General features: G+C 42.3%; 1 protein-coding gene across 1 annotated transcript in view; it reads left to right on the plus strand.

Annotated features, from left to right (window-relative positions):
* Nucleotides 1–946: 946 nt before the first annotated feature.
* SOS2 (SOS Ras/Rho guanine nucleotide exchange factor 2) overlaps nt 947–26,718 on the plus strand; it is a 56,252-nt gene continuing 30,480 nt past the window's right edge. The window contains exons 1-6 of the mRNA XM_052783665.1: nt 947–1,538; nt 14,760–14,885; nt 17,988–18,119; nt 19,943–20,107; nt 20,788–20,991; nt 22,512–22,655. Coding sequence (XP_052639625.1) covers nt 1,452–1,538; nt 14,760–14,885; nt 17,988–18,119; nt 19,943–20,107; nt 20,788–20,991; nt 22,512–22,655 — 858 coding nt within the window. The 5' untranslated portion in view covers nt 947–1,451. The remainder of the gene's footprint in view (nt 1,539–14,759; nt 14,886–17,987; nt 18,120–19,942; nt 20,108–20,787; nt 20,992–22,511; nt 22,656–26,718) is intronic.

Below are 26,718 nucleotides of genomic sequence, written 5' to 3' on the forward strand. Positions count from 1 at the left end.
GGCACTTCATTGTGTCTGGTCACCACTGCCACACCTTGGAGCAGGTCAGGCTGCCTGGAGAACAGAGGATTGTCACATCCTGAAGAACACGGGCGTTTTGGGGCTGCGGAGGTGGGGATAAAGCACTCGATAAGGGGCTTACCCAACCTGGAACGTCTGCTTCCCGATGGGGCATCCTGGCTGTCCGAACTGCAGGTTCATGGATTTCACCACGGTTACCCTGAAGTTGCACTCGGGATTACCTTCTTTTTGCTCACAGTTTGGGTTTGATGAACAAGTGTCTTCCCACAGAAGTAAATATTTTGTTGGAAACCTCCCAGGCTGCTTTGATGCAGCAGGAAGGTTAAGACCACAGAGCAAAAAGCAGCTGTCACTGCCTCTGCAAGCGCCCGTCTCCTCCAGGAAATCTGTCATAACAAAGGATCACACTCTTGCTGGCAGAAAGGCACTTTTTTTTTTTCTGATTTAATTTATCCACTCCCTTTGTAGACAAGTCTTGAAAGGGAGGGGGGGGGTATATAAGGCATGCGATTTGAATACAATGCCATCGGAAGGGAAATGAGGGAAAGTTTGGCCGGAGCGGTTGTTCAGGGGGTGGAAGGAACAGTGACAGCCTGCGTTCTCTAGGGTAGGGAGGAAAACTGCCTCGAGATAGGGAGAAAAAAAACCAAACAGCCTCTAGGTAGGGAGTCTGCTGTTGGCGGGTTACTGAACCGCACCGCAGCTGCTGCTGGTGCCTTCTCCCGCCCAGGACGGTGGTTCTGCTTGTTCCCCTGAGGGAAGAGGGGAGGAGTGAGGGGGCCAGAGGAGCTGTGCAAGCAGCGGGCAAGAAGGAACAGGGTGACTTGCTGTGAGCCTTCGCAGCCTGGCGTGCGGGAGAGGGAGGGTGGCGTCCAGCCTCGCTGCCACAAGCGGCTACCGAAGAGTTCAGGGTCGCGGCGCGCTGCCACGGACTCCGGATTAATTAATTCACCTCAGCCGTGCCGGCTGTGGAGAGAGGCGGCTCTGCCCCGCGGGGCGGGAAGCGGTGTGGGCTCTTCCCCGGCGCGGCCGGCAGGGGGCGCCGCGGTAGTGGGCGGGGGAGGGCAGCATGGTGGCGGCCGCGCATGCGCGCGGAGGGCGGCGGCGGTAGCGGGCCGCAGCGAGCGGGGCCGAGGGCGCTTCACCCGCCGCCCCGTCAGCTCACGGCGAGCGGCCCGGAGCCCGGCCCCTCCCGCGCCGGATGTGATGGCCGCCCGGGCGGGGGGGTGAGGAGCCAGCGCAGCGGCGGCCGAGAGCCCAGCGCGGCCCGGCACGGCCCTGACGAGCGCCGGTGGCGGCTTCTCCTTCCCCTCAGCGTCCCCTCCTTCTCGTCGTCGTGTCCCCCCCCCCCCCCCATGCCCCGGGCGCCGTAGCCGGCGGGGAGCGGCGAGGCGGGCGGCCCCGATGCGGAGGAGCCGCCGGCGGGCGTCATGCAGCCGCCGCCGCAGCCGTACGAGTTCTTCGGCGAGGAGAACGGCCCGAAATGGCGGGGGCTCTTCGTGCCCGCCCTGCGCAAGGTCAGTCCGGCGGCGGTTGGGCCGGAGGGTTGGGGGGGGGGCGGGTGGCACCTGCGCCTCACGCCGCCCTGCGGCCCCCGGCCCCGGGGAGCGCCCCTTCCCCGCCCGCCCCGGTCCTGGTGCCCGTGCTGGGGCTGCGCCGCCGGTGGGTGCAGGTGCCCGTCCCGGCTGAGGCCGGGCTCCGCTTGGGGCCGGCTCGCCCCTCCGGTGCGGATGCCCGTACCCCCGACAGCCTTCCCGGGCAGAGCAGGGGCCTCTGGCCGTTTGCTTGCACGGTGCCCCCTGCCCTGCCTGGCTCCTGCGGGACCTCCTCCGTCGTGTCCCTTCACACCCCGGTGCTCGCCCGTGCCGGCAGCCCGGTCACGGCGGGGCAGAGGTTGGAAGCGGCCTCCGGGGGTCCTCCTGCCGACCCCCTGCTCAGGCAGGGTCACCCACGGCAGGCTGCCCGGGCCCGCGTCCAGACGGTGCCCGTGCTCCTGTCTCGCCTTCGGTGCTGCTTTGTGTGAAGACGCTGCCAGGTGACGACGAGTGCCTAGCAGACTCTCCTCCTCCTGTCAGAGGCTTGCTTCTCCTCCTTCACCCGTCAAAAGTCCCGTCCCTGCCTTCTTAATTGGGCCGCTCGGTTTGAAGCTGCTGAGAAATACTACTGATTTGCTTCGGAGATGTGCTGTGGAAGGGCAGCCTTCCATCCCTTCCCCGCGACATTTCTCCAGACAGCTCCTCCAGGCCCTTTCCCGAACCAGACTCCCTTGCTGACCACCCAGTTGCGGTGCTTCTGACGCGCTGGTTATTCTAACACCAGGTTGTCGATGAGATTTCTGTGAGAGAGTAAACAGCTGTGGCACAGGGTAAAGTCAGCCTCTGTTTTCTTAAGAAACAACTGCCCACTGCGTAAACGAGATAAACTGTGTGGGAAACCGCTTAGCCTGTCATGGGAGGGGAATTAATCTTTTTATGATGCATTTTGCATAGCAGGGCAGTCCCCAGCCCATCACCCTTGGGTAGGACACCCCCAATAGTGGAGGGAGTGGGTTAAATTGAGGCTGGTGGGGCATGAAGGGAGTGGTGGTGTTCTGCTGTGTGTCATTTGCTTTCTACCCTTGCGAAGGTTGAGGACCATTATATAGTTCTTAACGTAATGGCCTGCTGATCTGGATCTCTGGTGCTGGGCTGTACTGTGATACAAGTAATGCAGGCACTCGTGTGAGTGGTGTTTTGTCTTTCTTTTCCAAGAATAGATTTAGTGATGGAGTGGAGTAATGATTCTCTTTTTTTTTTTTTTTCTTTAATTAAAAAAAAGAGAGAATCAAAGATTTGCATTTGGTTTGCGTCCCTGTGTCACTTGTATTAAAAGCCGCTGAAGGCAGCTAAGTAGTCTTGTGGCTAGCATAAAAACCACTAATCGCCTGTCTGAAGAGTCCTGGATTTCTACTCTTTACTCTTGAATCTCCTCCTCCTCCTAGTAGTTGCTTTCCAGTGTGTCTCAGGAAGCTTAGAGAATGCCATGCTCTTTTCCTGATCACTGGAGGTTGACATAAACCAGCACCTTGACACCAACCAGCATCCACCCAAACATGAGGTATAGCTATCTCAGTTTGATGAAAAGAATTTCTTTAAAACTTTAAGTTTTCATCATTCGAAAACACAATAGTGCAAAAGTTGGTGGACTAATGCTGCTCTTACCAATTCTTACTGTCTCTGTACATTTGGGTTTGGTGAAAAGAAACAAAGCAGGAACTTAGACTTTCTAAACCAGAGGAAATAAAGTCATGATACCAGTGACTGCTTGTAAAAATTTGTACTTGCTTATAGACAGTTTTTTTTCTTCCTGGGAAAGTTCCTTGTCTGCAGTACCCACCCTTCAGCATGAAGCAATCCTACTGTAATGTGCATTTCTTTTATGAACACGCAGTATCAGTGAGTCAAAACAAAATTGTATCATTGTTCCAGTTATTGCAGTCAGGCTATTAGGGAGACGCTGTCAGGCTTAATATATTCTTTAAAAGATCGAATGCCCTAATATGAACACTGGAGATTTTTAAACCAGAACATTTTAGAAAATTTGTGGGTTGTTTTGTTTACATCTCGCATTTTCACTTCGATAATGAGATGAGAGCATTTCTGTTATTTATAGGAGAGCTGAAAAGTAATGGCACTGAATCCAAAGTGTGCACCAAACCATCAGATTTTGTGTTCATTTCAGCATTTATAAAATGTTACCACAGATTTCAAAGAGTTTGCAATTTTGTTCTGAAGAGGTTTAAATGTCTGCTTGTCAGCGATTTTAGATACGATCTTTTCAGTCAAGTTGCTTTTGCGATGAAAATTTTAAAGAAAGTCTGAGCTTCAGAAACTTTTTCATTAAATGCCTGGAAGAGTTTTTTGAACTTCTAAGTTGGGTTTTCATCACAGTAGGCTATGCTGCAAGTGCAGAGATAGTATTCTATTTCCCATTCTTGAAAGCTTTTTCTTTTAATGAACATTTCTTGAAGAAGAGAAACTGGTGGCAGAAAAAGAGGAAAGTTTTTGGTTTTCCTTGTGTATGTTAAGGTGTGAGAAATCTTAATTCTAAAATACAGAAAGATGCAGAGCTGGATAACGAGCCAGTACAGTTCACTAACAACAGATGGTATTTCCTTCTTGAATTTTAAGTCCACAACATGCTTTGAAGAGCTCTAGTCTCTTTCATTATGCATTCAGCAAGTTTAAGGTCACTTCTTTTTATCAACCCTAGCTTTTAAACCCTTGCATTTACTTTAATTCTATGCAATTGACACTTAACAAATCATGAGTGGGGGAAAAATGGTAAAATACATCAGTTCTTCAATGTGTGAAAAAAAGATGAGAATCTCTCTTTCGAACAGTATTCTGTATGCATTTAAGCGGTCATACGTCTTTAAGATTAGTAGAGAGTGCTGAATTGTACTTACCAGTTTGAGTCGTTTTAAGAAAAAACCAAAGCTAAATGGCAAGACATCATTAAACCAGATTTTTAAAATAGTTTTTTTATGTATTTATATCACCATATACTTAGGACCTTGGAATCTAGTAAGTTGAAAATTTTAAAGCAGTTTCATGTATTGCCTCTTTTCCAGCTGGTAGATTTACAACCATGTACTTACTCTAAAACATTTCACTTTCTTCTGTTGCTGTGCTGGAAACCTAAGTAGGAAGCGAGTATAATGAAACTTGTTGTAAAACTCCGGTGAAAGTGAATGAATTGGAAGAAAACAGTATTTTTATCTGGTCGCTTAGGTTATAGTTACTTGAACTGCTGTTTGTAGCAAGTAAATCACTTCTAACAGATCTACAGTCTAAACTTTATAAAGGCTTTTAATCTAGGAGCTGACTTTAGTTATTAAAGGATCACAATGTCTCTTTGAATAATTCTCGAAGCATGCAGGCAGCTGTTCCAGCAGAAATCACATGCATTTCAAACGCCCCGCTGGCGGGGTTGGTTGGGTTTGAATCCTTGGGATGTTGATACTGGCAGCGTCATTAAAGCTGATGCTCAACGGGGCAGTGCTATTTTGGAGGGCTGCGAGTGAGGGGCTTTTCTGCTCCCCCCCCCCCCCCACGGCTGGCCAGATCCTTCTCTGATAAAACCGGGACCCTCCGTGGAGGGGGTTTTTCTCCTGTGGTGGATGGGTGCTGGAGGGGAGGGTGGTGTTGGGGAGTTTGCTCTCTCCCTCTGTTCCATTTCTCCAGGTGTTTATTGTTTGGGTTTGTTTTGGTTTGGTTGTTTTTTAGCTGTTCCTGGCCCGATGGCCTTTGTGGGGAAAGATGTCAAATTATGAAACCTGTTTCTAAAGCTGGCATCTGAATTTTGTAACCGAGTTTCCTAGCACGGATCCCGTGCCAAAGCTTGTTCTTGCTGACTGTCAACTTTCTTCCAGATGAAACTTTCCAGAACTGAATTGATTCTGCAGGTTGTTATCAATGCTTTGATGTCGTATCTATTAATCTTAGACTGGGATTAGAGGGCAGCCTAAGAAAATCATGCATGCATCTCGGTGGTAGCAGCTGAGTCTAACTGCCACCAACAGGCTGAAGGTCGCAGTTTTAATGTACTGGATATGCATTGTATAAAAGTTTTTTCAGAATTTTAATTGAAAACATCATTGACGCCAATCATTTTCCATTGCTACCTGGAATGAACCTCTATCCCAATTATTTGGAATGAGTTTTCAAAATAAAATGGGTGACTCCATAGAACTAGTGTGTATTTTTGAAAATAATGCAGTATGTGTTGTTGGACCTATATAAATGGATTCATTTGCCCTAAAATATTCATGTGTGTTCTTAGTGTGCATTATCATTTGTGCGTGCTCTTAAAAACCCACTGGCAAATTAAAAATATATTTCTGTATACAAGAGCTGTGTATTCAGTTGCTTTGTTCTTTGATTTTTCTAAATTACATTCACAAGCATCTTGTAGGTATTATTGTTTTGATTTTCTCCGTTATCTACAAATAGAGACTGTCAAACAGTTAATACATTTCTGCAGGCACTACACATGTTGGTGTAATCATGGCACTGTACACTATTTGCATTTTCTAAAACAATTCCACTATTGCTCTGGACTACTCATCAAATTTCTAGAGCATGACTAAAGGGTTTATTCTTAGCAAATGTTGCATACAGAAACATAAAAGGCCATTTTGAGGACATTTTTGAAGTTTACATTAATTCAGTGCTTCTCTATATTTTAAAACGTGGGAGCTAATGTATAATGACAGAGCTCTTGCGTAAGGTTGCATGGTTAGGGTTCTGGTCAGTAATAGGGTATGTGCAAGGGCTGCCCCATTTTCTTCACTGCTCTGTCAAGGGCAGTTTGCCTGCATGGTTTCCGTTGCAGGATCAGGCCCCCTTGGGTTAGAATTATTTAATGCATTATAGTGTCATTATAATGGATTATTATTTAATGCATCCTAATTTCATTAGCATGCATTATTATTTAATGCATTATAATTTCAACTGTGAAGTTGCTTGTTATGATGTTTTAAAAGAATAGTTATATTTAGGTTTGAAATCCGTTAGGTCAGTTGACTTCTAATAAAGACTTATTTGAGCCCTGAAGCCTGGACCTTTGCAGAGTTGCAGTTGCTACAAATATGAATGGCGAATAAGGGAAGTGCTGGTGATACTTAATTACCTGTGAAATACCTAGACCCCTACAAGTTTGAAGCACAGATCCCGTTGTTGCCTCACAACACTGTACTCAGAGTCGAGGGGTGGCTGGAGGTCTGGAAAGGAACAGCAAGCCCCTGTGTAGTGGACGCTACCAAGCCTTCTGTAAACAATAAGCTAATTCCTCCAGACCTTTTTTTATTCCTGGTAGCAGTTGGGTATCATTATAGGTTGGTTTTAGTCCCTTACAAGTAAGTAGACTGGCTTTTTTTGTTCTTGCATAAATATTTACTATCATAAATAAAATCTGGAACCAAAGGGGACTTGTCCATTTACTTAAATCCTGTTTTTTTTCATGCCTTTTTTTACACTGTTTAGCTTAAGTACTGTCACTGGAATCTGCAGTTGGCAAATGGTAAGAGGAGTGTTTTTGCAGCCGCTGACGTGAAATGAAGGTAGTTTTTAGATCCGAGGTGTTTAAAAGTAGTAAGAACAGTGTAATTTCATTTGGCAGCAGTAGCAGAAGAAACACTTCCTACCTGTGTTGTTAAAACGGAACATGGAAATTAGCTTTTGCGTTGGCTTAAAGACTTGCCAGGCTAACTAGTCACAGGAAGAAAAAACAAACTGCACCGTTGACTGCAGTGATTCACTTGGCCCTTGTGCCTTTATCCCCCTCACGTGTGGTCATCTTGCCCCTTCGTGTGCTGCCCAAGCTGGGCAATGGGAGAGGTGGGCAGTATGTCTTCTCTCCTTTTCTCATCCCATTTCACGCATGTTCTCCCGCTTGAACCACCTCACCTCTTGCTGTGTTTCTTTGTCTCCTCTCCACCACCTCTCCTGCGCTCCCTGGTTTTTCACCTCTCTTTTCCTCTTTGCACAGTGCATTATCTAATCTCCTCCAGAGAAGCTGTTGAGTCTGTTGTTTGCTTTTATAATTACCTCACCAATTCCCCTTCTGCCAGGCTTTTCAGATGAGTGGTGTGCTGCCATTCCTTGAGTTTGGTGGATTAGTCACGTAAAAAAAAGTGCTGAGGACATCTTTCTTTCCCATATTTATGGCCTCTTTATTCTCCCTAATTTTTTAATGTCATTTCAGTTACCATCTGGTTCACAAAGAAATGACTCTGACAGTATTCACTGCCTCCAAGTTCAAGGTTTGGCCTTTTTTTTTTTTCTTTTAAGTAGTATGTATCTTCTTTGCCTTTTGCCATTTATTCTTATTGCATCTCTGCATTTGTTCACTTAAAATATAATCTCAAAACTCACTCTGCTGGCCTGTGTTGCTCATGAATTCATTTTTATTTTTAAATCTTCTAAAGACCTAATTGAAAAGTTACTGGCCTGTTTGAATAATTCAGTCTACCTGAGTGAGCGGTGGTTCTTGGGAAGGCTGTGATGTAAAAAGTGGGGAGAGGGAGCTTGTGGGCGCTGGGTTCAGAGTCCAGAGCAGCTGTCAGCTCTGGGAAATGATGTGTTGAAGAGTTTGGGGAAAGTTAGAAACTGTTAGCATTAAAGTAAGATGTGTGCACAGCAATCTCCACACCCACCGTGGTGTTTTCCTTCTGTGTCGTAGGGCAGAGGCTGTGCCTAGCTCATTCAGGGTTTATCTCAATTTAAACAAGGCATTTTATATGGATGGATAAAATTCAAATACTTAATTTTCCATCCGTTTTTAAGATTAAAATATATGTGTTTGTGTACATGTAAACATACGCATGTTTTAGTTTCTCCTTGACTCTGTATAAAAGGAAACAATCAACTAAAGAAAGGAGATTTTGTGTGTTTGGGTAGAAAAGCAGAGACTGTGAAGATGATGTGAGAAACAAAATATGCAATGTAGATGAGAGCAGATACAGCAGAAGTGCGGCATGGTAGGGAAGTGCCAGCAGGAGAAACTACCAGCGGGCAGCTCTTTGAGGAAACCCATCTGTGCGGTAATTAGCAGAAGCCTGATGAAATCAGTGCTGCCGTGCCCGCCACGATCCACCAGCCCTTTCCACCGAGTGTCATCAAGGTGTACTACAGCTTATTGCAGAAGAAGATGGGAGGGATGGTGGTCTGCATTAGATTTACAATTTATCAACCAGCTGTGCATCAGCTTAGTAGCATTTGTGCCATTATCAATGTGGTTTTTGTCTGCAGCAAGCAGACTTCCCAGTAGGTCTTAGAACTGTCTTTGATGCTATTTCAGAAGGCAGATCCCTGTCTGCACTACCCATCACGAATCTCCTTTATTTCACCCTCCCCTCAACTAGAATATACTAGTGCAGAATAGTAGTTAAATAGCTAAAGATGGAAAAAAATTATATTTACACTAAGGTAGTGGTGTATTATGACTGTTTAATCCCGCCTGTACACAGTCACTTAACAGCAGTTGATGTTTTTGAGGTCAGACAGCTGACGGATGATATGCACCTGAGATGCTTTTCGTAGCTCAGTTACTGTGTTATAAAAATACTTTATTTTGCTAACCATGCATCAAATGTTTAGATTTGCAGTGAAAAAGCTAAAATGTCATATGTAGATAAATTATTAAGTTCTGTTTTGCTTAAGAGACTGCTTCATACTGTTCCTCTATCAGCATTTATTAGTTTGATTTAAGAAAGACGGGCCAACTAGAAATTGCTGTACTGGAAATAAAGTTAGAAATTAGTGCAGTTATTTTTAAAAAGTTGACAGTGCATTTTTATTTGGGATATCTCTTCAAGTATTTAAATCTTTGTGGTTCTTTCTAAAGAATTATGCTGTAATTATGCTTGAAAATTGGGAATATCAATGCTGTCATCTTTCACTGAATAAGAGCATCACAGGCCTTTAAGTTACTACATCTGGTTCCCCTCTTCCTCTGGAGTATCATCCAGATGAGGGATTAAAAATGTCTTTGGAGCAAGCATTATCTTTAGAAGAGAAAAGATAAGAAGGAATAAAAACCCAACCTAAAACCAGACGTTGTCAGGTTCATTTTTTTCTTTTTCCCAGATTTCAGCATCTTGGTACAGGGCAATCCTAGCGCTGCTTTCTTTGTCAGTGATGCATTTTCATCACCTTGAACACAGCGTATGGAAATACTGACAAGTGTTGGCAAGACTGTAACCAGCCTGTGATAGTAAATATTTAACTTTTATGTTCTAATTATTTTTATTGCTCCCAAATTTATATGCTTTGTTCCTCAAGTAAACAAACAGCCTTGCAAAGTTTTACTTGTCCACTGATCTAGTATAACTGTGTTTTTACGAGGCATGTAAAATATAAATAATTTCGAAGTTGAAATCAGTCTCTGTGGGAAAATGGGAATGAGTAGTTTCTGTTGCAAACGGTTTACAAACTTAACGTGCAATTTATTAAGCTATCCTGTTAGCATAGTAAGCTTAATGTTACACTATCATGCGAACAGATTTTGCGGTGGCATTTTTTAAATGAGAAACTTCTTGTTCTGAAATCACAGGTAATACTGGAATTCTGTTTTCTGAAAATGTAGTTGTTTTGAATATAAGTAGAGAAGTGCCATGTAACAATATGTCTAGTCTTTCAGGAATATGAATTGATACATTTGTGATGGTATATGCTGTCTAAAGACTCAATGTGCGTGTCATGGGTTTGGGGTTTTTCTGTTGTGTTTTTTGGGGTTTTTTGGTTTTGTTTTTTTTTTTTTTTAATGAACAATCTCTTGTTTTGCTCATGGGCTTACTGTGGAACAACTGGAGCTTTCTGAATGTGTTTTTACTACCAAAATATATGTATTATGTAAAAATATATTTAGGCAGTATAACCAAACTGCTGGTTTTTCTCATTAGTACAGGCTAAAAAGAAGTGACTTGCAGTTTTGACTCTTAATATTTTCCTCAGCTTTTTTTTGTTTCAGGTACAACCCTTTGACCATTGCTTTTATGCTCAGGACTTCTAAATTTCCCCAAGTCCAGATATTATTGATATTCAGACTTCATGCCAGGTCTCCCGCAGTTCAAAATTAAGCCTGCCATTACATTAGCTCTGAAAAATAACATCAGTTTGTTTCTAGTCCCAATACTGTTTATCTTCTTGAAAAGATTTCCTCCCCTTTTTTTCTTAACAGACTTCTTCCCAGGGGCCTGTAAGGACTATTAACATCTCACTGAGAAGGAATTTTGAGCTTGACTTCATCTCTGCAGCTGCCTGTTTTCTCAAAGCTTTTGTGGCATGGTGCAGGACCTGCCTCGCGGGAGGAACCAAGGGGAAGATCTCAGTTTACCTTTAAGGGGTTTTTCAGTCACCTCTTGAGCCGCTGCTTGTACAGATGCAGTCGAGCTCTCAGCAAGCCCTGCTGAAGGCTACAGCCCTAGGAAGGAGAGGCCCCTGTGAAGACACTGCTGGATTTTCATCAAATATGCACGTGTTGGAGGGGTGGAAGAGTAGGGAGATGTAAAGAAGAGCAAGGGAGAGAGCAGTTTAGGAACTCCCATCTAAAATAAAAGCACGTCCCCCAGACAGGCCTTAAGGCCATGTTTAAATGCCACGCTTATGGGACTCATATCTGTTATTTCTATTCCTTGGAACAGCTCGTGAAGGAATAATCCTATATGAATGACAGTAAAAAATAGTCCTGGTAATCTTAATCTCCCTCTTTAATGACTTCAAGCACTCCACTTGGGTTGTTTTGGAGATAAAATAGGTAAAAAAATCTGATTTCTCTGATACCTTCTGCTCAGAGTTCTTGCAGCAGAGCTCTTGCTGGTTAGTGCAACATGTTGTGGGTTTAGGTATTTTGACCCTTAAAGGAAGCAGTTACAAGCCAGGTCAAAATTTAGCCCTGTGTTAGCTATGGTGTATTATTCCATGCCAGCTAGTAAAATTGTGCTCAGATGTTTCAGTCTGAACCTGAAGTCAGTGAATGTACCTTCTGTAAGAAACATGTCCTCAGGAATTCCTCCTACTTCTTTCCGTACATTCAGTGTTTTATCAGTCTCTCCTTGATTTTCCAGCCCTTTCAATCAGGGTTTAGATGAATACTGTGAAGACCAAGTGTTCTCTCCTTGATATAGTGGCATCTGATTTGATCAGCTGGTGGACGGCTTTTATAACTGTCTTTTTGTTTTGCTATGAAAAACAGTGTCTTTCTATGAAATTGTTTTTTCTCGATAATGGCACTTATGTCAAAATAACTTCTCTTAAAGCCAGGGAGTGCATGAGTACCTCTGGGACCTTTCTGCGATGCTGCAGGCGGTATCCTTTCAAATGGAAGCTGATTTCTAAATCCTCTGGGAAGAGCTGTCTCAACCAAGAAATGTTGGGCTTTGTTGTCAGTTTTGCTCCTTTCGAAGCAAAACTGACTCCAGTACTTATGTTTGTGTTCATTGTATGAAGCTGAGATTCTCTGCCAGGGTTTGAAGAGGGCTGCATGCTCCTCTACTTGTCCTCAGCCTTGTTAGATGTCCACATGCTCTTGAGAAGGCTGAGGAAAGTCTGGCATGAACTGTTTAGACCTGTGAACTGAAGTTAGTTACAAGTGAAGGCATTTTCTTTGTGGCAGAGATGTCTGTTTTTAAAATGAGCGACCCTTGTGAGAGGAGAATGGCTGCGATCTGATACAGTAAATGGGATTTCCCCATCATCTCTTAAGGGGAGCACAGCTTCCCTTGCTCATCTTCCTACAGCTCCTGTTCTTGTCATTTCTGTGGAGCACCATTAAGGGTTCATTGGGGGGCAAAATACAATTTCATCTTATTTCCTAGTTAGCTAGCTAACACTTTTGCTGTAGTAGTGCTCGTATAAGAGATACGTGGCGGGACCTTAACTTGACACTTCCTGGTTTTCCATTGTTTTGTGAATTAAACTCTCCTGTTCAGGAAGAACATGAAATGCAGTGACTATTGTTGAAAACCTGCAGTCTGAGTAAGTGTTTTCAAGGAGTGGTTTTGGTTTTCTTGAGGGTTTTTTCGTTTGTTTCTTTCAGTAGTACTCGATCTTGTACACATGTCAGCTGTGCAACAGGTATATGAAGCAGAGAGGTGCAGGAAACTACATGATACTTACAGGGCTATACAGAAACTCTGTAACAAAATGGACAGCTGGATTAGAAGCTGAATGTGTATTCCCGTCTCTCTTAGTGCACAACAGCTTTATTAGTGTGTTTCTTCACTTGTGCTTTTCAAGGAAGGATGCCAGTGCAGAATTAAGCACTAGAAATGTGTGTTGTTGCCTGGGCGGGCGTCTCTCCCTGGGTATCGCATAGAGGCCCCCATTATTGGCAGTCTGTCTTCACCACCACTGTGCAATCCCTTAATTATCAGCTCCAATACAATCAGCACCAGTGTATGTTTTCACATTTTCAGTGTGTGTCCCTCTTCCCACTCCCCTGAGACGTTTGGATTCCCATCGTGGGTGCGTGTGGTCCCTGTCTGCGCTCCCTTGTCTTTGAGCAGTGTGTTGGTAGACTTCTCCATCCAAGTCATCATCTCTGCTTCTCGGATGTTGAAGATGTACGGCAGCAGCCCCTTCTAGAGGTCCGCTCTGTGGATCTTCGCTTTTTCTCCATACGTGTTGGTCGTCCTGGCTCTTCCTCTCTTCTCATGTGGTGGTGTGGGGGCAAAGCGCAGTCCTGTTCCCCCAATTCTTTCAGGCCGTGGCATGGCAGGAGATGGAGCAGCAAGTGGTTCGTTGTGGTGGCTCCGGCTCCCGGGCAGCTCTGCCCACCTCCCTCTGTGGCCGGCAGGGAAGGAAGCCGGCCAGACACCTTACTTCCTTGTTGGTCTTGTTTTTGCACGATTTACAAAAGTCTGCAGGGCTGCACATTGAGTGGCCCCAAGGTATTGCTATGAAATTATTAGTTACTTAATTTGGAGGAAGCCCTCAGAGCCCCCCAGTGTTTGTGGACTCACCTGTTGTCTTTGGAGGGAGGAGTGCATGTATTTCAGAGGATCAGAATTGACCCAAAGATGTTACCGTCTTCCTCTGAGAAACTACTGATCTGTTTGTCTTGTGTTTGAAACCACGTACAGAATGCCAATGTGAGTATGCAAGATTACTTTTTTGAGGTGATTAACATATACTTTGTTTGGGGAGAGTAGGGAATTTCCCTGGATTGTATTACTTACGAATCTTTTGGCTATAGTTTAAGATCTAGTTAGTGCTTTCCTGATTGAGAGGCTGCCAGGGAAAACTGAGTGTATATACTCACTCTTGAGTGCTTTTTTTTTTTTTTCTTCTTAAGGTGGGGTGGTTGTTCAGGTTTGGGGGATTTTTAGTAGGAAAACAGCCACGTTGGGTGAGTTAGTTGTGGCCCTTCAGCTTGTGTGGGCACATGCTGAGGTTGCCAGTTTCAGGTTGCCTGGTCTAGCTTAGCCTTGGAAACGAGCTGTGATTAATCTGCGTAAAGTGAGATAAAACGCATTATCCTGCCTTGCGTTAAAGGGAGGTGGAAGTCAGCCTTTCTCACAGCACGTCTCCTAGTCTTGACACTCCTGAATTTTGACTCATGCTTTTCCTTAGGTTCTCCCACTCTGTTGCAGGTATTTCACATGTCTCTTTCTCATGCCTCAGACAATGTTTTATGTTCTAGTTAGTTTTCTGGCTCTGAGGCATCTCAAAGAGTTGTTCCTGCCCTTCTCCCGTGTCATGGCGGTGGGTTTTTATTGCCACAGGTTTTGACAGCGCATTAATTCAGTTCCCTGCCAGACTGGTTAGTTCTCTTATCCTGGTGTCCTTGCTTATTAAGTCTTTTCCTCTGGTGGGTCCATGCTGCTTCTCTGTTCACAGTCACCCAGTGCTCATTACTGGGGTTAGTAACATAACTGTGTGTTACTCATTCTGTGGATGAATAACTGCAGAATTACCAAAAGTGATTGTTTTCACTGCATCATTGGCAGAAATCTGCCTTGGCTTGAAATTTCTTCCCCACCGTAAAGGCTAAACACTTAGTTTTTAATTGAATAGAGATGCCAACTTTGCAGGAATAGGAATTGCCATCTTAACTACATAGGAAAACTTGCAGGAAATTACTGGAAGTGTGCAAATTTGCAGCACTACAGTACAGAAGTACTCTTTTTTCCAATTCTTCCTTCTGTACAACTTTAAATGGCAAAAACCCCTAATTCTTTTAATTCTTTTGGACAGGTTCAGCAACAGGTTCACCCAAACCTTTCAGCAAAAGAAGATTCCCTCTATTACATTGAAGAGTTGATACTTCAGCTGCTAAGCAAACTATGCATTGCTCAGCCACGGACTGTCCAAGATGTAGAGGTAAGACTAGATACTGGAAAACCAAGTGCTTGCTTGCAGAATCGCTAAGATGAACTAATATATTTTGAGCAGTGTGGGTTGAAGTTAAAGCAAGGTGAATCTGAAGAGCAGAGCCTATTAATGCTAAAAGATTATACAGTATTCAGATTTCACAGGGCAAGCTTAATTGGAAACTCATTTTCCTATACAGGGCTTCAGAATAGAAATGGTGGGAATTTTTTCTTTCAGCAGTATTTTTATAAATGCAGAATACTTTGAAGGATTTTTGCTGCTCGAATACACCTTGGACTTAAGAATGTAAGGGCGTTGCAAGTTGTCTTGCTCTTTGACATAAATATACAGGAAAAAAAGTAAATAGTGGAATGAAAGATTACTGTTGTTAGGCCTGGATTGTGCAGCTGAGGGAATAGAGTTGTATGTTCCTGGAACTTTATTGAACTCACTGAGGCTCTTGTATTATTGCAGCTGTCTGCTTTTGTGTCATCGGTTTCAAAATGAGGGCTTTAATGGAGTGTGCTTCAGTATACAGTCTAGAGGGAGAAAGTGCTTTCATGTAGCTGTGACCCATTATAGCTTTGTAGAGTATTAATTTTACATCAATCTATATGTCTAGGATTTTCAGCCTAAACCAGAATGAAGTCTTCATCTAATATTCCATATGTGTGTAATGGAAATTAAAAAAAAAAAAATTTTAGAAAATAATCGCCTGAGGGGTTTTAGATTCTTATTAGATGCAGCAATTGCCCTTTATTCAACGTTGAGTTAATTCATTAATTATTAATTTTGGTTTATGATTAATGTATTTTGTAATACTGATGCATAAAGATTATAGTATGACTAAATTAAAGCAAAACTTGATAGTCCCTTAATAGGTCTCAGGATTGTTGCTACCTTGAGTCTGGATTTGAACTTTAGACGTGGAGCTGAGAAATTCCACGTTCTTTCTGCAGTTCCCAGCTGATCAAAACCCTTCAACACACAGGACAGTTTGAGATAGCACTGATTGTTCTACACACCAACTCCATAGCTTTCTGCTTCTGAGCCATGAGTTCATAAAATTACCCTGTGTACTTATGAATTAATAGTTTTCATTGGGTATGTGTGTGGTCCACAAATTACTGTGTGCAAAATTGCACATAATACAGGCAGCCTTTGAGATAACTGACAACTCTCTGAACTGTGGTTATGAGTATCACAGCAAACACTAAATCCTGTGTATTGTATTTTAAATATACCTGGCATTTTAAAGCTGTAAATGATAAAACATTGTTGCACTTGACAATACAACAGTTATTTAATTTAAAAACGCAGAGCCAGGTCTAAATAGTGGTAACAGGTTCCCCAAAACATTATTGTTCTGTAGGTTAATACATTCAGACTCTTGCAGAGCAGGGAAAGTAGAATTCAGTTTTGTGTTACGGGTTGTGGGTGAGATTGTGCTGCCAGCAGGCATCCGAGATCCACAAATGAAGGCTTTTGGCTCTGTTCCTCAGCTGGTTTTAGCTGTTAAGAGAAAACATGAGAGCTGTGATCTCTAAGGTTTATCATGCAGATATTTACATAACAGCCTGGAGTTAATGGAGCTATTTGTGCATAATATTATACTTAAGTATTTGCAGATTAAGGTCTAAAATCTCAAATTATAAAGGTTTTATAAATAGAAAAAGCCCTTCAAATTGTTCCCAAGAAAACACTGGTAATCAGTAAAGTCCAACCACAAAAGGCGTGTGTTACTCGTGAAGTGCACTGTTAAGTTGAAGGACAGCTGAATGCCACGTTACGTCCATTTTGCAGGCGATCTTCTGGTAGAATCTCAAGGAAAATTCATTTTGGTGAACCAGCCCGGAGCTTTCGGCTGCTGTCCAAGAGGAAAGGTCACCGTGTGTTTACCTGGCACAGACAGCTGACGCAGAAAGTTGAGCGTTAAATGGCCACGTGCAAATATTTAAAAGAAAACCTCAGGCCTCCTGTTAAATTTCAGAATGTGTGCAAAAATCTTTTCATAAGAGAGACACATAGATTTCACCACTTTTCTCAGCTCATTCTTCAGCTCATCTATAAAATCTCTCCTGTAAGAGTCACCATGCAGGCCTTGTCGTGGCCCAGGTTACGGTTCCAAAGCAGAGGGGGGGTACGGCACAGCACCGCATACCGTGCCTGCTTGGCAATGCCAGGTGGAGTAAGGGCCACGTAGTCGGCTGTGCAGCAGGAGGTGATTGCTACTCCTCCCTGAGCTGTCTAACTTAAAAAACCCTGTTTTTCCAAAGTCACATAAGCGGTCATCAGAGTTCAGTTTAGACTCGTTCTTTCAGCATTTAATTCCTCAGCTCACAAGGGCTGCAGTGGGAAGCCCGGAGAACTTCATGGAAAGCAGGACTGGGGTCTTGCACGTGTTTAGCTGGGGACTGCTGCCCAAAGCAGTTTGTTCTGTTGTGGGGGTCATCTCGCCTGTTTCTATAGCAGCTGTTGCAATGTGAATCTATATAAAGGTATCCTGAAATTGCATACAGCTTACCGTGGTAGTGAGGGCTGTAAACTGCAGCCACTGTGAGTGGCTCTGCAGTGGGGAAGATGCTCCTGTGTGGGCTTGAGGAGTCCAAAGTGTTATAGCCAGCCTTTTTCATGAATCACAGCCCTCCTCCTAGTTAGAAGATCCTGCACTTGTTTTTAATTTCTGCCATAAACTTGATCTGATGTAGGGCAAGTTACACTCTTTTATGAAATAGGAACAATACCAACTTGTTTTTTTTTCATTTATACTGTAAGCTGTTTAGTGCTTCCTGATGTTGTTTATATTTTGGGCTCCTGGTCTCAGCTGAGGTTTCTTGCTGCTCTTGTGATGTAAAGATCATAAAGCAGGAGTTGTTTCAGGAGATTTGAAGGAGTTCTTCATGCTTAGGGAAGTGAGGTTGTTTGGGATTATTGAAAAAACTGAAGCTGAGTTGGGTAAGAAGGAGAGAACAGTTAGGAAAATGTGTTGCAAACACTGAGGAGGAGGATAATTGTCTATACTACAGGGGAAGTAATTTGCTGTTTTGGTTTTTTTTAAACTTCTCTTTGATTCCTGCGGTTAATCTAAGTGCACTCTTTATGTTTGGACAGGAGCGTGTTCAAAAGACATTTCCTCATCCAATAGACAAGTGGGCGATTGCTGATGCGCAGTCTGCTATAGAGAAACGAAAAAGAAGAAACCCTCTCCTGCTGCCTGTGGACAAAATACATCCTTTATTAAAGGTACTTAAACCAAGAACCTGATGACTGCTACTTCTGCCCACCACACACCCCTAGCTGTATTATGCCCTCCAGCATAACCTTTAAAGCATTTCAATTTGTGTGAAATGAGGGAAGTTTCTCATATTGGCTGAAAGGGTAAAGAGTTACCACAGAACAGGATGAATATATTGTGTAATAAAAGTAGATCCCTAAATTCATCATGTTCTAAACATTAGTGTGTTAATGTATTACTCTACTTTGAAATATGACTAGTAAGTTTTTAACATAAATAAAATGCAAACAAACTCAAATACCTTACCTACTTCAGCAGCACTGTTTTGACACCTTTATTTGCTTGAAAATGCTGCAGAAGCCAAAATACGAGAAGGGAAAACAAGCAGATCCTGTTCCTTGTATACTGTCAACTAAGATGTGTATCAATGTCCTTTCAGTTACTGTTGAATGTCACTGATGCCTTGGTTTTAAAATCAATAGATCTGCAAAGGTGTAACAAAAGACCAAATATAGACTATATTGTTGGTGGGTTTTGAGAAGGAGACTGCCCATCTCAGTTCTTAGATGTCATGTTACTCATAGTAGGTATAGAGCTCCTTGCTTACAGTCAGGATGTAGTGTCACACAGTAAGCATGTATTCATGCTGTGCCACTGTAGAGTTTTGGGTTTGTTTTTTTTTAAATGATAAAACAGTACTCTGATTTTTAGATCAGTGTTTAATCACTTTTAGATCAGTGCTGAATCAATAGATTCAGGCTGATTCAAACACTGCTCTTTTTTCGTATTTCTTTTTTCTATTTATTTTGGTTTTCATTCACAGCTTAAAAAATGCTTTTCTCCAGTGGTGGCATTGTTGCACCAGAGTTTCCAGCTGCATTGAGAAAACATTATTCAAGCATAAGCAGAAATTAAAGCACTTTTTCAGGTGTAGTCACTGTTTTCTTATATACCATGTCTCAGTTTGTGACAGTTAATGAGAGGGGAAGAAATGTTAAGAAAGAAAACGGCATTAAGTAAGATCTTCCTAGACAACGCTGGCTTTCTTTTATGAAGCCTGGTTTATAAATGTGTGGACATAGGCACAGAATCTGATTTTTTAGAAGATGCATCAAAGTATGGTAAGAACAAGACTACCTTATTCAAATGCATGAACTTAGCTGTACTTATTGCTGACGGTCCTGTCACAGATAAGAGGCCATGTGGTACACGCTCTGCAGAACATGGAGCATGTGTCACAAGAAGAATGTGCAACATTCATCCTGGTTTTTCTCTGTTCAGACTTTGATTGTTAAATTATTATTTTATGTAATACAAAATGCAGATAGCTTGGTAAAGGATGGACTGAAATGGATCACAGTACGTAACAGGTTGAACGTACAGTCTGTAGTTTCATGAAGACAACTTTTTTCATCAAGAACAATTCAAAATAAAGCATACTTTTTTCTGAAGAGTCCAGATTAGGGCCAGAGTTCTGCAATAAGCATACATATAGACTAAAATTTAAGTATAAGAGTGGTTCCAGTGAAGTCCCTTCATTGAAGAAACCCTATTTTTAGGATTGTCATTTTTAGAGGAAGGATTATTGAAAGTTCTATAGCTTTTCATCTGTCAGTATATGGCAAAATAGCACAAGGAAGTATTTGCAAGCATTTGCTTTGAGGCGGCTGATCAAATTTCCATTTGATGCCCTTTGCCCTGCCTTTTAACATTACTGTAAATTATCAACACAGACAAGATCAATTTCAGTAGAAAACTCAATGTGTTAGTTGTCATTCCGAATGAATTCCTGGAATAAATAGAATTTTTTTCTCTTGTTTTCAATTTGCAGGAGGTCCTAGGTTATAAGGTAGATTACCATGTCTCTCTGTATATTGTGGCTGTCTTAGAATACATCTCAGCTGATATTTTAAAGCTGGCTGGAAACTATGTTTTCAATATACGACACTTTGAGATCTCCCAGCAGGACATAAAAGTATCAATGTGTGCTGATAAGGTAAGGAGTTGGGATTAAAATAGTCTTTTGGACAGATACAAAGGTAGATAGGTAGATACTAGAGGTGATTTTTTTTTTTTTTTTTTTTTTTTAAGAGGATATATCCAAAGTAGGATAGGAGAGGAGAGATTGGTCATATTCAAATGCAGAAGCTTCTCTCCTTATTCATGCCAGACCTGTCACAGTAAAGACTTAAGTTTAAGTTAAGCCTGTTAAGTTTTGGAACAGTAATAGCTCATACAGAACAATGCAAGGACAGAAAATGATGTCCTTTATTTCTCAGCTGTGTTACTGTCCTCCTGATGTTGCTTTCCTTCTTTATAATACAGAAAAGACATTTAGTTTTCATCCTCATAAAAATGAGAAACATTTTTGTTTAATTTTATCTTTATCAGGAGGGTTTTGTCAAAGGCTTATGCAAGATGCCTTGTTTTCAAAGTTGGTTCTGCATGAATTGTAACTTGTTTTCTAGGTCGTACTAACTTATAAAGGGGAAAATGACTTTGGCAACTGATCCAGCCTGCTGCTGCCAAAGTTTAAATATTACTCCCTTGTGAAAGTGATCACAGAAAGTATTGTATTAAAAACTCAAAGGATTTCTCTGAACACATTGAAATAGCTGAGCTTGAGCCAAGTGTAAAAATCAGGCTTGCATGTAATTTTTTAAATTTCTTTGCTAGGTTTTGATGGATATGTTTGATCAGGATGACATTGGTTTGGTTTCTCTCTGTGAAGACGAACCCTCTTCTTCTGGGGAACTCAACTACTATGACCTAGTGAGAAACGAAATTGCAGAAGAAAGGCAATATCTGCGGGAGTTGAATCTGATAATAAAAGTATTTCGGGAAGCTTTCCTATCAAACAGAAAATTGTTCACACCTAATGTAAGTCCTTTAATAGCTTATTGATGTGTAATGCTAGTTGCTCCATTAGCAGCCGTAACATATCAATTTTACATTAACTGTGTTGGAGGTAAAATTAAATTTGACTTATTGTATGTCAGTGCATAATGAGTGTTGACTGTATATGAAATAAAATGGAGGAATTGCCATTAATAGTACGAAGAGTGCTGCTCTCAGAGTGAAGCTTAATGGACATGATTCCCTGACGGATGCCAGCAATAGCCAGAGTTCTTTGCTCATGTAGGTAGTAGTTACACTTTTGCTTGACACAAAAATTAACAGTTATCTAACAGCATGTACAGTGAGTGCAGATGAATGCTTGAATTGACATTTGAAGTCTACCCCAGGGCACCCCTATCTGCAGAAACAACAAGTAAAACAGCCCTTGGCTCTGGATTCTCTAGCGTGTGACTGACTGTGAAGGGAATCTCTATTGATAAATGATTGAAGTATTTGATCGAAATTTGTGTGGCAAATTCTGTTTTCAGGATGCTGGAGTCTAAAAAGGAAGCACAGATCTTGTAAGAGAAGAAGTAATAATGAGAGATCAGTGCATCCTTCCTGTGGGAGGAAGGAGAAGGGAACTGGGCCAGCAGAACCTGAACTGGGATTTTTACATGATACCAGCAGGTTAAAAAGAGAGGCAGTGGGAGATAGTCCCATTACAGCTGGGTGTGGAGGTTCATCAGTAGCTGGTAGGATATTGGAGAGTTGTGCAAATGTGGGGACAGAATTCAGACGAAGATGATGGGAGGAGAAGGGAGCGATATTCTGGAGCTGAGGAATATTCTTTTGTTATATGGGAATTGGTATGAGAAATTTTGAGATTGCGTGTTCCCACGAAGAGATTGCCATGGTCTTGGCGCTGGCAGGAGGTCAAGACCCAAGGTTGGGGCAGCAAAGGCTTCCAAGAAGTGTGTTTCAGAGGGGTCAGAAGAAGAATGCAGGTCATTGGAAGGGGCTGCCTAGTTGGGTGTGTTAGCCATGTGTGGATCTGAAAAATGTAAAAGTAGAATTTGGAAAAGGAAGCTGCCAGTTTCTCCTCTGTACCCAGGTAGTATTCTGCTAAGGCAGCCAAGTAGCTGCTTAAGTTTTACCTGTGGTTTAGAGGATCTGACCTTGGAGCTGTTTTAAATTGCCTCCTTCCTGTTGTGTTCTGAGAGACAAGAATCAGCAGAGGGGAAAATAACAGCTGTGAGTTGTGGCTGAAAAGGCCAGGCATTTCTGTCCAAAGCACTGAACAGCCTGTACCCGGACTGCTGCTGCTCCGGCCTGGGAAGGATGGTGTGCTTTCTTTCGTTGGGGTGAGAATTGTGCAAGGCTGGATGTGCCCAGGCAAGCCTGCAGGGCTGGGAAGACCGTGTAACTTAACTTTCTTCCTAGCTTTTTGTTGGCTCCTCTCCACTTACCTCTTGGTTCAGACATCACAAGAAATGCTCTGATATTTACATAAGCAAAATAAATTATTCTGAACAATACTAAGATAAGTTTTATGTTTACAGGATATTGATGTGATATTTAGCAACATTTCGGATATTCATGAGCTGACAGTGAAGCTTTTAGGGTTGATTGAGGATACTGTTGAAATGACTGATGAAAGTAGTCCTCATCCTCTGGCTGGCAGCTGCTTTGAGGATCTTGCAGAGGTATGGTGTTTTGTTGGTTTTGGGGGGCGATTTTTTTGGTGGGTTTGGGGTTTGTTTTGGTTTTTTTTGATTGTTTTATTTTCGTAGTAAACTTTTGGTGATGACTCTGATATCTCCGATTAAATTTGAAGTTGTAAAATGTCCTTTCAATAAGCTCTGAACAGAGATCTTCCCTATGCATTCTTTAGTAGGTTAAGCTAAAGTGTTTTTTCTACCCGTCACAGAAACTGTATCAAGCAGGTAAGCACGAAACTAAAATCTTATTTCAGAGTGGAAATTAATTGCTATGATCCTGTAGGGGTGTGGATTTGAAAAGTAACTACCTGGGATTGCTTACTGAAAGAAAGTGGTGCTTTGATTTTTGTAGGCACTGGTGTCAGACCCAGGGCTACCCAAAAATCATAGCAGTTGGATGTAGATCTGCAAGACGAGTGACTTGCATAACTCTGGACAGTGAGCTAACTCAAACAAAATGTGTTCTTAATTCAGGCAAATGCATTGTCGTACATCTGGAATGGGCAATGTCTCTGCAAAGCAATGACTCTGGGAAGGAACGCAGTATCAAAACAGCTGTGCAACTGAACAGAAACTTACTGTTCAGTATTGTAGCAAAAGTGCTATTGATACCCATTGACCTATAAAATAGATATTGAAGAGTAGGAATAAGGGAGGACACTGCATGTGGATTTGCTGTGGCTCATACTGGAACATTATTAACAATTATTTTGGGAGGGTTTTTTTTTTTTTGATGGGCATTGAAATACTGGAAGGACTACAGAAGAGAGTCACAAAACTGAAGTTTTTGAGGAAGTGCTTTACAGTGAGATAGAGCTCAGTTTAGTCAAAACAGGATAGGTATATGGGTACCTTCATGACCTGAAAATAGAGTAGAAAATGACTCTGGAATTCAGCAGAGGGGTGCACAGCAAAAAAAGCAGTATCTGAAAGGCAAGAGGACAGTTCAGCTTAGAAATGTACCACACCTTTCTAACTGTCAGGGGAGCTAACTCTTGGAACAAATTACCAAGGTAGGTGTGGAGTTTTTGCTGTCTTTGGACATGCTAAATGGAGTCTGCTTTTTCTTGAGAGGGGTATTGAGCCCAGTTTTTCTGAACCAAAATGTAAACCATATTGACTGTATGGCAGAGGAAGTCAAATGAGATGTTCTGGCCCAAGAGAGAATAGCTTGGATGAACCACATGGTGAATGTGAAGTTTATGGGTTTTATCTTAAAATTACGATGTTTATAAAGAAAATGACAACCCATAAAACTTCCATTTCACTTTTACGTATGTTCAGTTTTTAAAATCTGAGGACTGCTTGAACACAGCAGTACCATTTGGAAAATGATTACATATTTGTGGGTGTGAAGAATATGGGTCCTTCAGCCCATGTGCCACTCTTACGAATATACTGTAAAGATAAAGTTTTCCTGCCGTTACTTCAATAAACCACTCATGTGATGTATCAGTAGGAAAGTCCAGTTGACAGGGTGTTAGCTCTTAAGTTGTTAAAGCATAATTGCTTACATAATGATAAGGAGAAGCATTTGAACAATGAAATAGAGTAAACAGCTGTTATATTAAAATTGAAAAAGGACTTAAAATTTGAAATAGTACAGCACTATCCTGGAAAACATATCTATGTCAGTTTATTGCAAAAGCTACTCTTAGGCATCCTGTGCTTTAAAGGAAACAAATCCTTTTAAATGTGTAAAAAAACTCACCTGATTTTCATTAACTGAAAAACTTAAACAGGAAATGAAGAACAGATTATTCTTCAAACCTTTTTATGTAGGTAGTAAGTTTGAATTTAATAATTCCGTTAAGGAGGTCTTGCTCTGTATTAACTAGGCATCTCACATGTTGAGATCATCTTTCTGTGAGTATTTGCAACAGGGATCATTAAAAGAGAGATATGAAAGTGAAGTTTTGCTCTGCCTATCTTACTGCCAGGCTTGTTCGCTTGGTGTTTCCATTATAAAGGTCCTTCAACTTATTTGGAAGGATAATTGGAAACAAACCACCCTTGCAAGCTGGGGTCTTCCTGCTCTGTCTGGTTTTCTGCATCAGTTCTCTGGAAGGTTTAAACATAAATATTGTAGTGCTTTTGAGATAAGGAAGTACAGGGAAAACAGAACATTTTTTTTCCTGGTGTGGAGGAAATTCAAAAACTTGATGCTTTACGCACATGAGCGGGAGATGGATATTTGTTAATCTGCTGGTAAAAAAATTTTACTTGGCGGTAACTTTTACAATTCTAACTACTGCAATGTGTTTTAATGATTGCCTGAGATAATCTCTTTAGTGATGTTGAGCTAGTGGCGGGAGAGCCTCAGAACCGAGGGCAGAGGGTCTCTGTGCTACTTTGAAGTGGTCTTCAGAAGGCAGCTAATAAAGCAAGGTTATTATCAGTAGGTTGTAAATTTGTTATGCTGGTGTTTGCATTTCCATAGGAGAAGTTTTAGGTATCTACAAAGCAAAAAAGGTGGAAACCAGTGCGCTACAGCAAAAGGGGCCGAAACATACAAACACCAATCCAGAACTGTATGCTGCATTAAGATAACTTATATGGGCATCAAGTTAATGTCTCCATGTTTCAGTAACTTTTGCAACATTGCAAGTGTAAGCCCCCTCTCCCCCCTTTTTTTATTAGTCTCTTGGGGAAGATACCTAATGCAGTTAGTTTCAATCTTGCATTCAAAGAAACAAAACCAAAAACTCAAAATACTGATTAAAGTCTGAGTGGAAGAAACTGAAAACACTTCTGAAATGCAGTGAAAAGTTTAAAAAGACAGTGCAGAATAAATATGTATTGGTCTGGCTCCCCCAGTAGATTTGTATGCAAGATTACATTTTGAGTAGCAGTTCCAGCTCTGCTCTCTGCTTGTGTCCTGCGGAGCGGTGGACCGAGCCGGTGGAGCAGCTGCAGCCATCTGTCCATTCGTGCTTACTACCTCTGGATGCAGCTGAACCCACACCCCATGGCTGACTTACTGCTTGTGCAGAGGTTTATGTTCATTTTTTTCTTGGCTAATATGGCAAAGAGAAACTGTATATGCAGTATTATTGTCCCCTGTCTTTAATTTGGATGCTGTAAAATAAGACCCCTGTATGGTATGCTTGCAGGTAGTGGGCAGGTGTGGAGTAAACAAAAAAAACGAAAACAAAAAAAACCCAACCAGGCTGTAAACTGGATTCAGATTCTGCTTAAGGAAACCAGCCTGTTCAGTTAGAGAGTGTCTAATCATTTCTCTTCAGCTGCTGCTGCTGAAGTGCCAAACCTTCCCCCCCTTTCGTCCCCCCTCCTAGATGCAATCTAATGCGAATGGACAGCGATGATTAGAACTTGATGAGGAGAGTTGAGAGTGATGATTACAATTTGCATGTGAAAAGAGCATGCATTCTGTGCCTCTCCTCCCCACAAAGCGTTTAATTGCAGCTGCCCCACGAGTAAGGTAAGAAATCCCCTGGACCCCCTGCAAATGGAAGACTTGAGACTTCACCTGAAAGTTCAAACGAGCCTTTGTGGTGTTTGGTACTCCCAAATCCTGCAGCCTGTATTCTGACAAGCACTTCTGCATTAAGGTGAAAAGAGGTATGAGCTTATTCTGGGCATCGTGCCATCAGCACCGGATAACCCGGTGATTCATGAGTGATTCAGCCCAATGAATCTGCAGAGACTGGGGAACAGCCTGACAGGCTTTGGAGCAGGTGATCTATGAGCAGTCATAAATTATTCCTGCAGAGATTCATGTACAGTCAGGTTTTCATCCCGTCCTGCTGTAGCTGATATTATGGAATCACAGCCAGATACTTTGTCCAGAGCCATAATTTTTGCACCTGAAACCCTTGGTGTCATTGGAGCACTTCCCTCTCAGACTCTTTCCAGACTAGCTGCTTTCTCCCAGAGATATTTTCCCAGCCTTCCAACACGGCCAGAGGAGTGAGCAGAAGTCCAGTGCTTATGACTGACCATTCTTACGTGATGTACCCTGAAATGGTGGTGGTACAACAATGCCTCCTTGTGACAGTCTCCAAAGTTCATCTTTACCTGCACTTCT

This window comes from Harpia harpyja, chromosome 3, assembly GCF_026419915.1.
Source record: "Harpia harpyja isolate bHarHar1 chromosome 3, bHarHar1 primary haplotype, whole genome shotgun sequence".
Classification (NCBI taxonomy): Eukaryota; Metazoa; Chordata; class Aves; order Accipitriformes; family Accipitridae; genus Harpia; species Harpia harpyja.